Below are 12,264 nucleotides of genomic sequence, written 5' to 3'. Positions count from 1 at the left end.
CATCCCTTCATTCACCTAGCATTTTTTTTTAATATGTATTTTTTTAGATGTCAATAGTCCTTTATCATATTCATTTATTTATATGTGGTGCTGAGGATCGAACCCAGTGCCTTACACGTGCTAGGCAAGCGCTCTGCCACTGAGCCACAACCCCAGCCCCTCACCTAACATTTATAAATGCCTTCTCTGTGAAGGCACTTTGCTTTGCACTGGGGAGACAGCTGAGAATGAGATAGTCCTATCCTTGTTTTCCTGAAGCTTACAGTCTCATGTTCCTCAGATCTTTCAGTTGCCCTGGTTCTCAGATAAGTTCATCTTTTGTCTGCTGTCTGCCTAAACTATCATCTCTGGTTCTCCTTCCCTCCAACAGAAGCGAGACATCCAGCTGTTAAAGGCATACATGCGTGCAATCCGCAGTGTCAACCCCAACCTTCAGAACCTGGAAGAGACGATTGAATACAACGAGATTCTAGAGTGAGTGTTATTCTGTTACTCAGGATATGGAGTCAGACTCCATGTCCTGGCACCAAAGACTGCAAGGAGGAAGAATAGGGGAGTGGCAGAGGAGGGCAGTAAGACAGCTGGGCTAGAGCCACCACTTCTCAGATGTTGGGTGAAGGAAAGGGCAGAGGAGAAGAGGATAACACTCAGTTCCAGTACAGGATCCCTTATTCATTTGGGTGGATGGACAGGGAATCCTGCCCAAAGATGCAGTTTTTCCAGAACTAGGTGAGTACCACCAAGTACAAAGCCCTGTTTTAAAAGCTGTGATAGGAGGGCCAAAAAGAAATAGAAGATATTATCCCTGTCTTCAGGTAGCTTACAACCCAGAGAAGAAGAGGGAGAGTACAAGTCCAGGAAAGTGATCTAAAATGCTGCAAAAACAAGTGAAGTAACAAGCGAAGTCTAAGATCCCTTTCAGTTCTGGAGTCCTATACAGTTCATAGACTAAATGTAAGTGTGAATTGATATATATAGGGCAAGTAGTGTTGAGTGGGATACAGTATAGAGGAATCATTACTTAAGTCAATAAATATTTGTTGAGCATCTACTGTGTGCTAGGCACTATGTGTGCTAAGCATTGGGATTTCAAAGAAAAATAGCATGGACAGTATACACTTGTGGAATTTAATTGATGAGTGATTTGTGGTGACTTGGATGTGAGCATACAGGGAAAGATTTGGGGTTTCTGAGCCAGTGCTGAAGAAGGAAGAATAGAGTCAAGCTGACTGCAGAGTGGGTGGTCATTCCTCTTAGGAGGAAAAAAACCAAAGCGGAGAAAGGTATGATGAGTTGGATTGACCACCTCCAACCCCTTCCACACAGGTGGGTGAACTCCCTGCAGCCGGCCAGAGTGACCCGCTGGGGAGGGATGATCTCGACCCCAGATGCTGTGCTCCAGGCTGTAATCAAGCGCTCCCTGGTGGAGAGTGGCTGCCCTGCCTCTATTGTCAACGAGCTGATTGAAAATGCCCATGAACGTAGCTGGCCCCAGGGTCTGGCCACACTAGAGACAAGACAGATGAACCGGCGCTACTATGAGAACTACGTGGCCAAGCGCATCCCTGGCAAGCAGGCTGTTGTCGTGATGGCCTGTGAAAATCAGCATATGGGTGATGACATGGTGCAGGAGCCAGGGCTTGTCATGATATTTGCGCATGGCGTGGAGGAGATATAGGAGAGCTCAACCAGCTATGAGGAAGAAATGGAAATTGGAAGAGCCCCATCACTCCAGCAGCTGGGCCTTGCGTCCTCCCCACTATTCTTAATGCCTCGGCTTACACTTGAGCCGCACATCTCCCTGCTGTTCTGGCACTGAAGGGCTCGGAAGCACTTCGCTCAGCCTTTCAAGGGAGAAACCCAGATTCCTGCCTTTTGCCATATTTCTTCCCCTAAAATGTATGTAAATTCTAAGTGTGGGTGGGAAAGTCCCCACCTATGTATTTTCCTATGTAGGGTCCCTGGTTCTAGGTATTTTCAGAAAGCACAAAGAGATTTATTTTCCCTAGAGGATCAGGATGGAATGAGGAATCACTAATCATCCCTGTCCTCTAAAACCAGGGAATCAGAGCAGGCTGGCCTGTTAATTCTAAGCAGCATTTATAGGACAGCTCTGAGGAGCAGACATCCAGAAGAAATGGTAAGAGTGGAACCAAAACCCTAGAAGTAAATAAGCCAGTAATTGGCCATCACTGATAGCCCTTAGGGGAAGACTGGACCTCTGTGCCAAGCACATCCCTATTCAGCCCACCTTAAAGGTGCAGGCTCCTGCTGGGTCTGCAGGTGCACAGATTGGAATGCTGAAAATTTCCAGATGAGCTCTGTTTTCCACTTTTTCATAATTAGGGAATGACAGGGTTTGGGCTAAGGGGTAGATTGTTGGGGTTCATATGCTCAGCAAGAAGCTGCCCTCTGGCTTTTGCTGAAGTAGGGTAGATACTGCCTCTGTGTCAGGCCCACAATAGTTCCATATACCCCTCTCCAACCCTGTGACTGTAGTTAGTTATTTTGATAAATTTCCTTGGCTGTTGTTTGTTTATATTTCACAAATCACTCTGTTCCCCAATTTTTTTTTTTTTTTTTTTTTTTTAGAATTGACCTGGTTATGACTACCCCACTTGCTAGTCCAACCACATTGTTGGCAATTTAATTTATTTACTTTTTTTTTTTTTTTTTTTTAAGAAAGGAAAAAAATATCAACAAAACTTTAAACTTCTTTTGCTGTTACTATTGTGGGGATTCTGGATAGGGTGGGACAGGGATGGGTCTGTTTTATATTTTTCCTTTTCAGCACAACCTTTGGCTTTAATATAGGAAGAGCCAGGGGAATCCTTGACTGAACTTAAACCTGCCCCGATGCTCCATAACCCCATCTGAGATGAGGAGCTTCCTCTACTCCCATGATGGATGATAGACAACATCAGTGCCTGTGTCCCTGAAGAAATTTGCTTCCAGCCCTTTAGAGAGTCATTATAAAACCCTGGATTTAGAGTATTAATTTTGAAGGCAGTGGTGCACATCTGTTGTCTTAGCTACTTAGGAACTGAGGGAGGAGGATATCAAGTTCATGGCCAGTCTCTGCAACTTAGCAAGACCCTATCTCAAAATAAAAAAATAATAAGCACTGGGGATGTGGCCCTGTGATAGAGTACCCTGGGTTCAGTCCCCAATACCAAGAAAAAAAGAGGGGGGCATCCCCCTTCCAAGTTTCCTTGGAGCTATATAGCTGGGTTCTAACCTTCACCAGGTAAATGTGATAAGAATTATCTCTGTCTCTCTAAAAACAGGCTCTGATTTGCCTCACCTATGTCCACCTAAGGATTTTAACTTCAGTTCACACTATGTGGGGCATTCCTTGATCCCTGTGGTTGCTGCCTGGCAGAAGAAGTGAAGGGGAAAATAGTAGTTATGATTATTTTAATAAACAGGTGGGAGCGGGGTTGGAGAAAGATCGAAGGGCTCCTCTCCACCAGATAACAGCTTCTCTTTTTGGAATTTTATTCCAGGCCAACTTGCTTATTGGTCTGGGTAGTCAAGTCATGGCATCTTTACTTGGATTGTGGTGGAGGGATATAGCATGAGGGGAACAGGGAACAGCACATTCCAGCTTCAGGACATGGTGCTCAGGAATTTGCAAATGCTGCTATGCTTATTAGTCTGGTTGCATTTCTTCTGCTTCTCTTTGCCCCTTCCTGCCTTACCAAGGCTCATAGTCTCCTGTCCTTAACCCTCAGATGGAGCTGGAAAGCTCAGTTAAGGCTTCCCTACCTACCCTTTGCACTAGTGTATCTGCAGGTTGCTGTTTGTGTTGTACATGCTGTTCAATGGTGTTGGCTGCACTAATAAACCTTTCACTCAACTCTAAATTCTTAATTCACCATTACTCCCTTTCTTGGTAATATTTCTCGTCTGCTTTGGCCTTTCTTCCACCTTAATTCCCCTTCTTCCTTGCTTGGTAAACCTCACCTTTATCATAGATCTGATCTTTGTTTTCAAGGCTATCTATCTGGGAGTAGTGTGCACTTTACATTTGCTTTGCCCTGTGTGCTCTCTGTATCCTCCCCTCCTGCCTCTTATTCTGTAGCAGCCAAAGCTCTCTCCAGTGATCTGAACTGTGTTCATTCTAAGGTGTGCCTTTACCCTAAAACCCTTGTCTTCTGTGTTGCTGGGTTTGGGGATACTTTGTAGAAGATATGTGCACACCTTTTTCCCCCTGTCCCACAAGCACCTTCACTTTGGAATCTGGAATCTCATTGTAGGCAGAGAAACCTTCACTCCCCAATATCTCCTAATCGAGATAATAAACGTGAGGGAGGGAACCTGAAACAACTCTACCTACTGTGGTCATCAAACACTGATAGTCTTTTCCTAAGCATTTGCTGGCACTACCTTCTCCCTGTCATGAGAAGGAACTCCCCCCACAATTATGTGTTAAATTTGTTGAGCATTTGTCACGCAGCTAATGTCTAATAGTATTCTAGAAACTGGTGGGTTGTGGGGAAAAGGCACTCCTGCACTGAGTCTGTGCTTTCATATACATAAGATATGATTTGAAAATAATGCTGAGCACATCACAACATAGAGCATAAAAGCAGTATCTGCACCCAAGTAATACTACTAGTCCTGTTTTTCCCTGAAATTCTTCCAAAATTACTTTGAGAACCACTCTCATTCTTTGGAATGTCACAAATGGTACCATATCTTCCTTTGGGGTAGATTTTGTTTTTGGAAGCATTTCATTGAATGTCTATACTGCAAAATACTTCAGTGATGATTGGAGCCTTGGGAGATTCATGTGGCAAAATGGCACCTACCTTTAAAGAACTTACTCTCTAATGATGATGAATCTATTATAAGACATGATAAATGTGCTGATTTATTAGTAATATATAGGCAAAGAAAGATAAAACCAGTGTTTTCACTTTTTTTTTTTTTGGGGGGGGGGGAGGTACTAGAGATTGAACCCAGAAGGCTTTACCACTTACATCCTCAGCTCTTTTTGATAAAGGGGCTCATTAAGTTGCTTAGGACCTTGCTAAATTGCTGAGGCTTGCCTTGAACTTGGAATCCTCCTGTCTCAGCTTCCCAAATTGCTGGAATTACAGGCATGTGCCACTGTGCCGGGCCCAGTTTACCTTCTTTATTTGGATTCCCAGAACAGCCTTTTTATGTAACACTAATTTGTTCAAGAGATTAGGCCAGTTGTCCTGGAGAATGGTCTTTTCAACTTTGATTGACTGTTTTTATTGTTTTTTGTTTTTGTTAGGGGCAGTGGGGTACTGATAATTGGACCCAGGATTGCTTTACACTGAGCTACATTCCCAGCCTTTTTTATTTTGAGATAGGGTCTTGCTAAATTGTTGACACTGGCCTTGAATTTGCTATCCTCCTGCCTCAGCCACCCACATTGCTGGGATTACTGGTAGTATGTGCCACTGTGGTCCCCCCACCCCACACACCCCAGTGCGAGAGATTGAATCCAGGACCTCATGCCAGGCAAGCACTCTACCACTGGCTGCTTTTAAACAGAGTACTTAAAATTATTTCTCTCATCTCTGTTTTACTTAACAAAATTAGAGTCTTGAGAGATTCAAGCCAGACTTTTCTGAAGATAGAAGACATCAAAGAGATTTTTTGTATTTTGTAACATCAGAAGATATGCTCAATTACCCCACCATTAGTCTGATATTTTCATTGTACAGTTGTATTGTTGAAAGATTTTTTAAAAAATCTGGCTAGATGAAAATATATACCTTGAAAGAAGACACCTGGCAGTGCAGGTCTGCCATACAATAAGGACCAGGGGCTGGGGTTGTGGTTTAGTGATAGAGTGCTTGCTTGGTAAGTGTGAGGCCCTGGGTTCAATCTTCAGTACTGCACATAAATAAGGAAAATAAAAGTTCATTGACAACTGTAAAAATATATTTTAGAAAAAGAATAAGGTCCAAATATTGTTAATGATTTAATGATTTTTCAAAAACCTCTGAATATCTTAATGTTTATGTAACATCACAACTTTTATGTTGGCTCACTTTTAAAAAATGCTTCAAGGGCTGGGGAGATAGCTCAGTCGGTAGAGTGCTTGCCTTGCATGCACAAGGCTCTGGATTCAATCCCCAGTATCACACACACACACACAAAAAAACTACAAAAATGCTTGAAGGTCTAAAACATTGCAACCTGTTTTGAGATCACAACATGAATAAAAACAAGTGAAAGGTCAGCTGTAGTGGTGCATGCCTTGTAATCCCAGCAATGTGGGTGACTGAGGCAGGAAGATTGCAAATTCGAGGCTAGCCTTGGCAATTTAGTGAGACTTTGTCTTAAAATAGAAAAGGCTTGGGATGTAGCTCAGTGGCAAAGCATCCCTGGGTTCAATCCCCAGTACCAAAAAAAACAAAACAAAAAGGTGGACAGACACAGTGGAGTATGTCTGTAATATCAGCTATTCAGAAGATAGATGCGGGAGAATTCCAAATTCAAGGCCAGCTTCAGCAATTTAGTGAGATCTTGTCTTAAATAAAAAAAGGTGGGGGATGTAGCTCAGTGGTAGAATGCCCCTGGGTTCAATCTCCAGTACCACAAAAAAAAGAAAAAAAGTGAAGGTGAAGGAAAAGACAATATAATCTGGAGCATAATTTATCAAAGGATCGAATGGAAGATAGTAGAAATAACTTGAGGCCAGTTATTGAAATTGCATGATAGGGAATTTGGATTTTTATTTTACAGGTAAGTTTTTGAGAAGAGGATTGACTTTCATTCTGGGGGCAGTGGAAAAAAAAAAAAAAACAAGATATTGGTGTCAACAGTATTAATAAGCTTCCCAGTAATTTGTGCAGAGAGGATATACATTTGAAATATATCAGGAAAGAGACGAGACATTTGTGAAGAAAAAGTCTTGACTGATTAGACTTCCTCCGCCAACAATGATATTCTTATCTGTCATGTGCTAGACATGGTGCCAGGTATTTGATGTATGTAAATAATTGAGAAATAAAGACTAATTTGCAGCTTAGTAGGTGACATACACTTAATAGGAAACACAGTACAGTATGTTGCTAATGGATAGGGACTAAATGAATAGGGCAAAAAGGGGTCATCTATTCGATAAGATGTGAAGGGGAAGGTTACTCTGGAATTATGAGCTGAATTGTGAACAGTCAGATACAGTATAGAAAAGGGGTAGTGGGCAGATTGAGCACTTATTGTGAGTCAGGCATTGTTCTAAGTATTAGACATTAATTTATTTAGTAATTCCAGCAACCACTCACCCCCTGCTCCATACTGGGGATTTAGCCTGGGGCACTGTACCACTGAATTACATCCCCATTTTGAGACAGTCTTGCTAAATTGCCAAGGCCTCAATTTGCCATCCTCCTGCCACAACCTCCCAAGTAGCTGGGATTGCAGACATGTCCCTGGCCCAATAACTTTTAAATTAAGAGGCATTATCAACAACTCCATTTTTTATGTGGAGAAACTGCAACAGAGGCCAAATTCACAGAGCTAATAAAACTAGGATTTGAGGGCTGGGGATATAGCCAGTTGGTAGAGTGCTTTCCTAGTATGCATAAGGTCCTGGGTTCAATCCCCAGCACCACAAACAACAACAAAATAATAAACATTAAAAAAAAAAAAAAAAAAAAAAACTATTCAGAACATGAGCTCCTAACCACCAAACATAAACAATGATGAGTCAAAAATAAAAAAGACAGGTTTCTAATGTATGTGGAGGGGAGAACACAGTGTCATTAACCTGAATAGGTAGAAGAGGATGAGTAGGTTTTGGGGGTGAAGTAATGAGTTAATTTGGAGAACACTGAGTTGAAAATTTGTTTAGCCCGGAAATGGATCTGGAGTTCAAGAGCAAGAAATTAGGCCTAAAGATATGAATTGAGGAATTATCTGCCCACAGGTGATCAAGAAATTCTAGTACTAGAAATCCCAGCAGTAATCTGGAACAAAACAGGAGATGCATGATAAGGTTGACTAATTTTTTAAAATAATTATGAAGTAATGAATCATTTCAAGATAGCTCATAAACTAGGCTGTGAAGGAGTTTCAGAACTGTTTTGTGTCATGACGACATCCTTGAAACAACTGTAGATTGAGATCATTTCTGCCCAAGTCCTCTAATGATTTACTTATAGGATAAACTGCAGGCGGTTATCCAAGCCTCTTAAAATGTGTAATAAGTTAACAACTTGGAAGGGCACGATATTAAACACTTGTACATTAGATTAGATTCCCCCACATTAGCAGGTTTTTTTTTTTTTTTTTTTTTTAATAAGAAAGCAGTTTTGATTAAGATCTAAGAATGTATAGTTGAAAATATCACTATAGGGTGGCATTAGCTCTGGCCTGGTGTGGTAGCACACACCTATAATCCCAGCAACTAGGAAGGCTGAGGCAGGAGGATCACAATCTCAAGGCCAGCCTCTACCACTTAGCAAGACCGTGTCTCAAAATTTTAAAAAAGGGGACTGGGTGTGGTGGCACATACCTGTAATCCCAGCAGCTCCGGAGGCTAAGGCAGGAGGGTCACAAGTTCAAAGCCAGCCTCAGCAAAGCAACTCAATGAGACACTGTCTCTAAATAAAATACAAAATAGGGCTGGGGATGTGATTCAGTAATCATATGCCCCTGAGTTCAATCCCTGGAACTCCCAAAAAATTTTTCTAAAGGGGCTGGAGGGCATAGCTCAGTGGTAGAATGCCCTGGGTTCAATCTCCAGTATTTCTCTCTCTCTTTCTGTCACACACACACACACACACACACACATCTGTCCCATGGTTTCAATTAATATCTAAAATAACTTCAGGAGGCAGAAACCAGATGACAAGGGATGAAGGTAGTAGGGACTTAGGAAGGTATATGTTTTCTTTGAAGAAAGTACAAAACAATTTGGTGATTTGGAATTCATGAAGGACTAATCAACTGGAGTATGAGAATTTGAAGGTGATACAAAGACATTTATGGAAGTTTCCTTAGGAGGCTGAAATGAGTGGGATGGTAAGCCTAGTTAGAGAAGGCACCTTCAGTGAAAATGAGCAAGGTCAAATACTAGAGCAGAAATTAAAGCAGAGGGTGGAATATAAATATGTAAAAATAGTTTGGGAGGGGGATAGGTCCTACAACATAAAAAGGATAGACAGGACCTGCTGGGCTAGAAGGAAAAAGGTGAAGGAACTAGAGAGATGGGGTGGCTGCAGGGATAGTAGAAATTTCAAACTATTCTACATGAAGGTTCCAAACCCTCACCCTCTACTGGGAAAATATTTGAGAGTGGAAGAGATCATCCCCAAGTACCCAGCCACCTCTGTCTGCCACAGTCCCCTTCTGGATCTAGAGCCTCCATTTTATAAATCATGGAGCCTTCTTCCCTTCACAACATGGCTGTTGGTCGCCCTCTGCTGGTCAATTTTGATTTTGGCTCTCCAGATATTTAAGCCTGAGAGCATGTACAAAATGGGATTTGGCAGGAAGGGGAATACTGAGCCTATTAGGTTCTATTACTCTTTACATTTGATCACATTGGTGTATGAAGTCTTGCAAAGAAACAAAATACACAGTTTTCCTAAGCCTCAAGAACTTTTTGTCCAGTCTGAGTGAAGATTAAAATATGTATACATTACTGTAAAAAACACCCATTTAGTCAGGCGTGGTGGTGAACACCTGTAAATCTCAGTGACTCAGGAAGCTGAAGCAGAATTGCAAGTTCGAGGCCAGCTTCAGCAATTTAGCAGGCCCCAAGCAAGTTAGCAAGACACTGCCTCAAAATTAAAAAGGTCCAAGGATGTAACTCAGTGGTAAAGTGCCTAGGGTTCAATCCCTACCCCCCAGAAAAGAAACTAAAAACACCCATTATACAACAAAACTAGATTAAAATGTGTACACTGAGTGGCTTATCTGTGTCAAGAGTTTATATTCTACAGAGAAAGAAAGACTTCATGTAAGATTAGGGAGAAGGATGTGGGCAGCAACACGTGGTCAGAGACTTTCCAGGAGAACCAACACTTAAGATGGAGACTGAGTAAATGAGGATGAGAAAGGTTATTAAAGACAGAGAACAGCATGAACAAGGTCAAATAACTATACTAGGAAACTAAAAGAATGCTGGTGGCTGTGAAAATGGGCACAGGGCACATGCCTGTAATCCCAGTGACTTGGGATGCTCAGGCAAGTTGGAGGCCCTGTACCAAAAAAAAGGCCCTGTACCAAACCTAGGTTCAATCCCTGCTACCACAAAAATAAATAAAAAAGAAAATGGAAGACTAATGAGAGAAAAGGGTCAGGTTATGCAACACAGTCATGGCAAGATTTAAGGTCAGCTGCAGTGTGGGTACTTTAATATGGCTTAATATATATTAACTCATGTAGTCCTCACAAGTACCACTATTTTCCAAATGAAAGCTTTGCTAAGTGGTGGGTTCAACCTGCAACTCACCCTAGAGAGACATATTTAGAAGGCAAAATAAACAGAACTGGTTTTTATTTTTGTGGAAGCATGTCAAGATATTCTTTGCATCATACTCAGTGAATGGTAAGTTGGTAGACTGTTGGGTTCCAGCTGGAGTGATCTAGAGCATTAAGGGAGAGGGGCCTAAAGGATGTGGAGGACTTTGGAGTGGTGAGAGTGATGCTGGAAAGTCCAGCAGAGCAGTGGTGTGAAGGTGGAAAATTCAAGGTACCAATGTGCACAAAGCTCTGACTTACCCTGAATCACCTGCTCTCTGTGATCCTTCTTGGAGAAGAAGCTTCTGCACAAGAAATGAAGTACAAAAAGAACATCCTGAACAAGCAGCTTAGATCAAGAACTAGGGAACTCTACTTCACGTACAACCAGAGAAATAATTTTTACCCCATTTATTTACAATGAATCAAAATAAATTAAAAAAAAAAAAAAAAAGAACTTGGTGATATTGAATAATGGAGTTGGAGAAGAGATGAATTCCCTAGTTTGGTTAATACAGATAGAGAACTGAAAACAATACCCGGTACATAACAAGCACTCTATAAATAATAAAGTTATCCTCTGACACCCTGGGTCCAGCTGGATCTGCAGTGTTTACTTTTCAATAGGCCCCCTCCTAGGTATGCCTCAAGAAAATCCTAATGAAAATGCCCTCTTCCTTGGGTCTTGTCATCAGACTTTGAAGGTGTGACTTCTAGTCACAAAATTCAGAGGTGCCCTCTTTTCCTAGAAATTTCAGGTTTGATGATTATTGCACAAGCATTCACATTCCCTGAAAAAAAAAAAAAAAAATCCAACTCTTCTTCACTCAAATTCTTCCCTATCCCTTCAAAAGAATGAAACGTGTACCAACATCTGCTAGCAGATCTTAAGTTATGGAATTCTGAAAGTCTGGTATCCTAGCAGCCAACAGAGTTCCGCATAATTAAGCTTCCCGAGATCCAGATCTGAGATCCCCCACATCCTTCCCAAGTGCAGGGGTGTGACCTTTCGTGTCCCTTTATGGAGACGGAAAGGGAAGTGCAGGAAAGGGCTTGGATTCCTTTTATATGCTATGAAGATGGGGTAGAAAAAAAAGCCACCGTCACGAACAGGATTCGAACCTGTGCGGGGAAACCCCATTGGATTTCGAGTCCAACGCCTTAACCACTCGGCCACCGTGACTCCCAAAACCGCACCTTGCCGCGCGCTTACAGAAAGGGTCCGCATTGCAACCGCGGAAGGCGCGTAGATATAGGAAGCAGGGCCCCGGCCCACACGCACACACCTAGAGACTACCCCACCTCGCTCCTTACCTCTTCGCTACGCCACTCAAAGGAAAAAGGTCGCGCGCGCGCGCGTGTGTGTGGTGGGGGTGTCTTAGGGGGTGCAAACCTACTTAGGAGCGATGGCAAGACCTTCGGACCAAGCACTTGAGGAAAGCGTCTGGGTCCTTATGGTGGCGGCTGAGGGGACTTCTCGGGTTAAGAAGGGGGTGGGGGCTGAGTGGAACAAGGCGTGGCGGGTGAGGGAGACGAGGGGGTTTAAAGGAGTGCCCGGTAATGCATGCAGGGAAGGAATTTCTCGGGGAAAGGGGTTTGGAGTTTGTCGGGATTAGAGCTCCTCGGTGAGGTTAGGAACGTGCCAAGTGAAGACCACTCCGGGCTATACAGGTGGGAGCCCCATCAGGCGACGGGCTTCCTCTTGTACATAGGCTAGCGGGATAGCACACTCCGGGCTGTTCGCGGCGGGCAAAAGGGGCTCTCAAGAAAGTGGCGCCTCCACCAGGAAGCAGCTGCCTCCCGGGAGGC

The 12,264-nt window shown here is 42.8% G+C and overlaps 1 protein-coding gene and 1 long non-coding RNA gene across 5 annotated transcripts in view; one reads left to right on the top strand and one right to left on the bottom strand.

Annotated features, from left to right (window-relative positions):
• The window catches only part of RNF41 (ring finger protein 41), a 23,051-nt gene extending 16,924 nt beyond the window's left edge, over positions 1-6,127 (top strand). For all 3 annotated transcript variants that reach the window (XM_079143249.1, XM_079143250.1, XM_079143251.1), the window contains 2 exons: positions 371-474; positions 1,327-6,127. In XM_079143249.1, the coding sequence (XP_078999375.1) occupies positions 371-474; positions 1,327-1,678 (456 nt within the window). In that variant the 3' untranslated portion in view covers positions 1,679-6,127. The remainder of the gene's footprint in view (positions 1-370; positions 475-1,326) is intronic.
• LOC306662976 lies at positions 4,941-12,186 on the bottom strand. 2 transcript variants are annotated; one of them, XR_013764319.1, is made up of 3 exons: positions 11,770-12,186; positions 10,717-10,760; positions 4,941-8,591 (listed from the first exon to the last, which is right to left on the bottom strand). It is a non-coding gene; the product is annotated as an uncharacterized lncRNA (long non-coding RNA). The 2 variants fall into 2 exon arrangements; XR_013764320.1 differs by lacking the exons at positions 10,717-10,760; positions 11,770-12,186 and adding an exon at positions 9,318-10,201.
• Positions 12,187-12,264: the final 78 nt, after the last annotated feature.

The sequence above is a fragment of the Sciurus vulgaris genome (genome assembly GCF_902686455.1).
Source record: "Sciurus vulgaris genome assembly, chromosome: 5".
In the NCBI taxonomy this organism is placed as follows: Eukaryota; Metazoa; Chordata; class Mammalia; order Rodentia; family Sciuridae; genus Sciurus; species Sciurus vulgaris.
The sequence above is the reverse complement of the archived record's forward strand: the minus strand, read 5'-3'. Positions and strand labels throughout refer to the sequence as shown.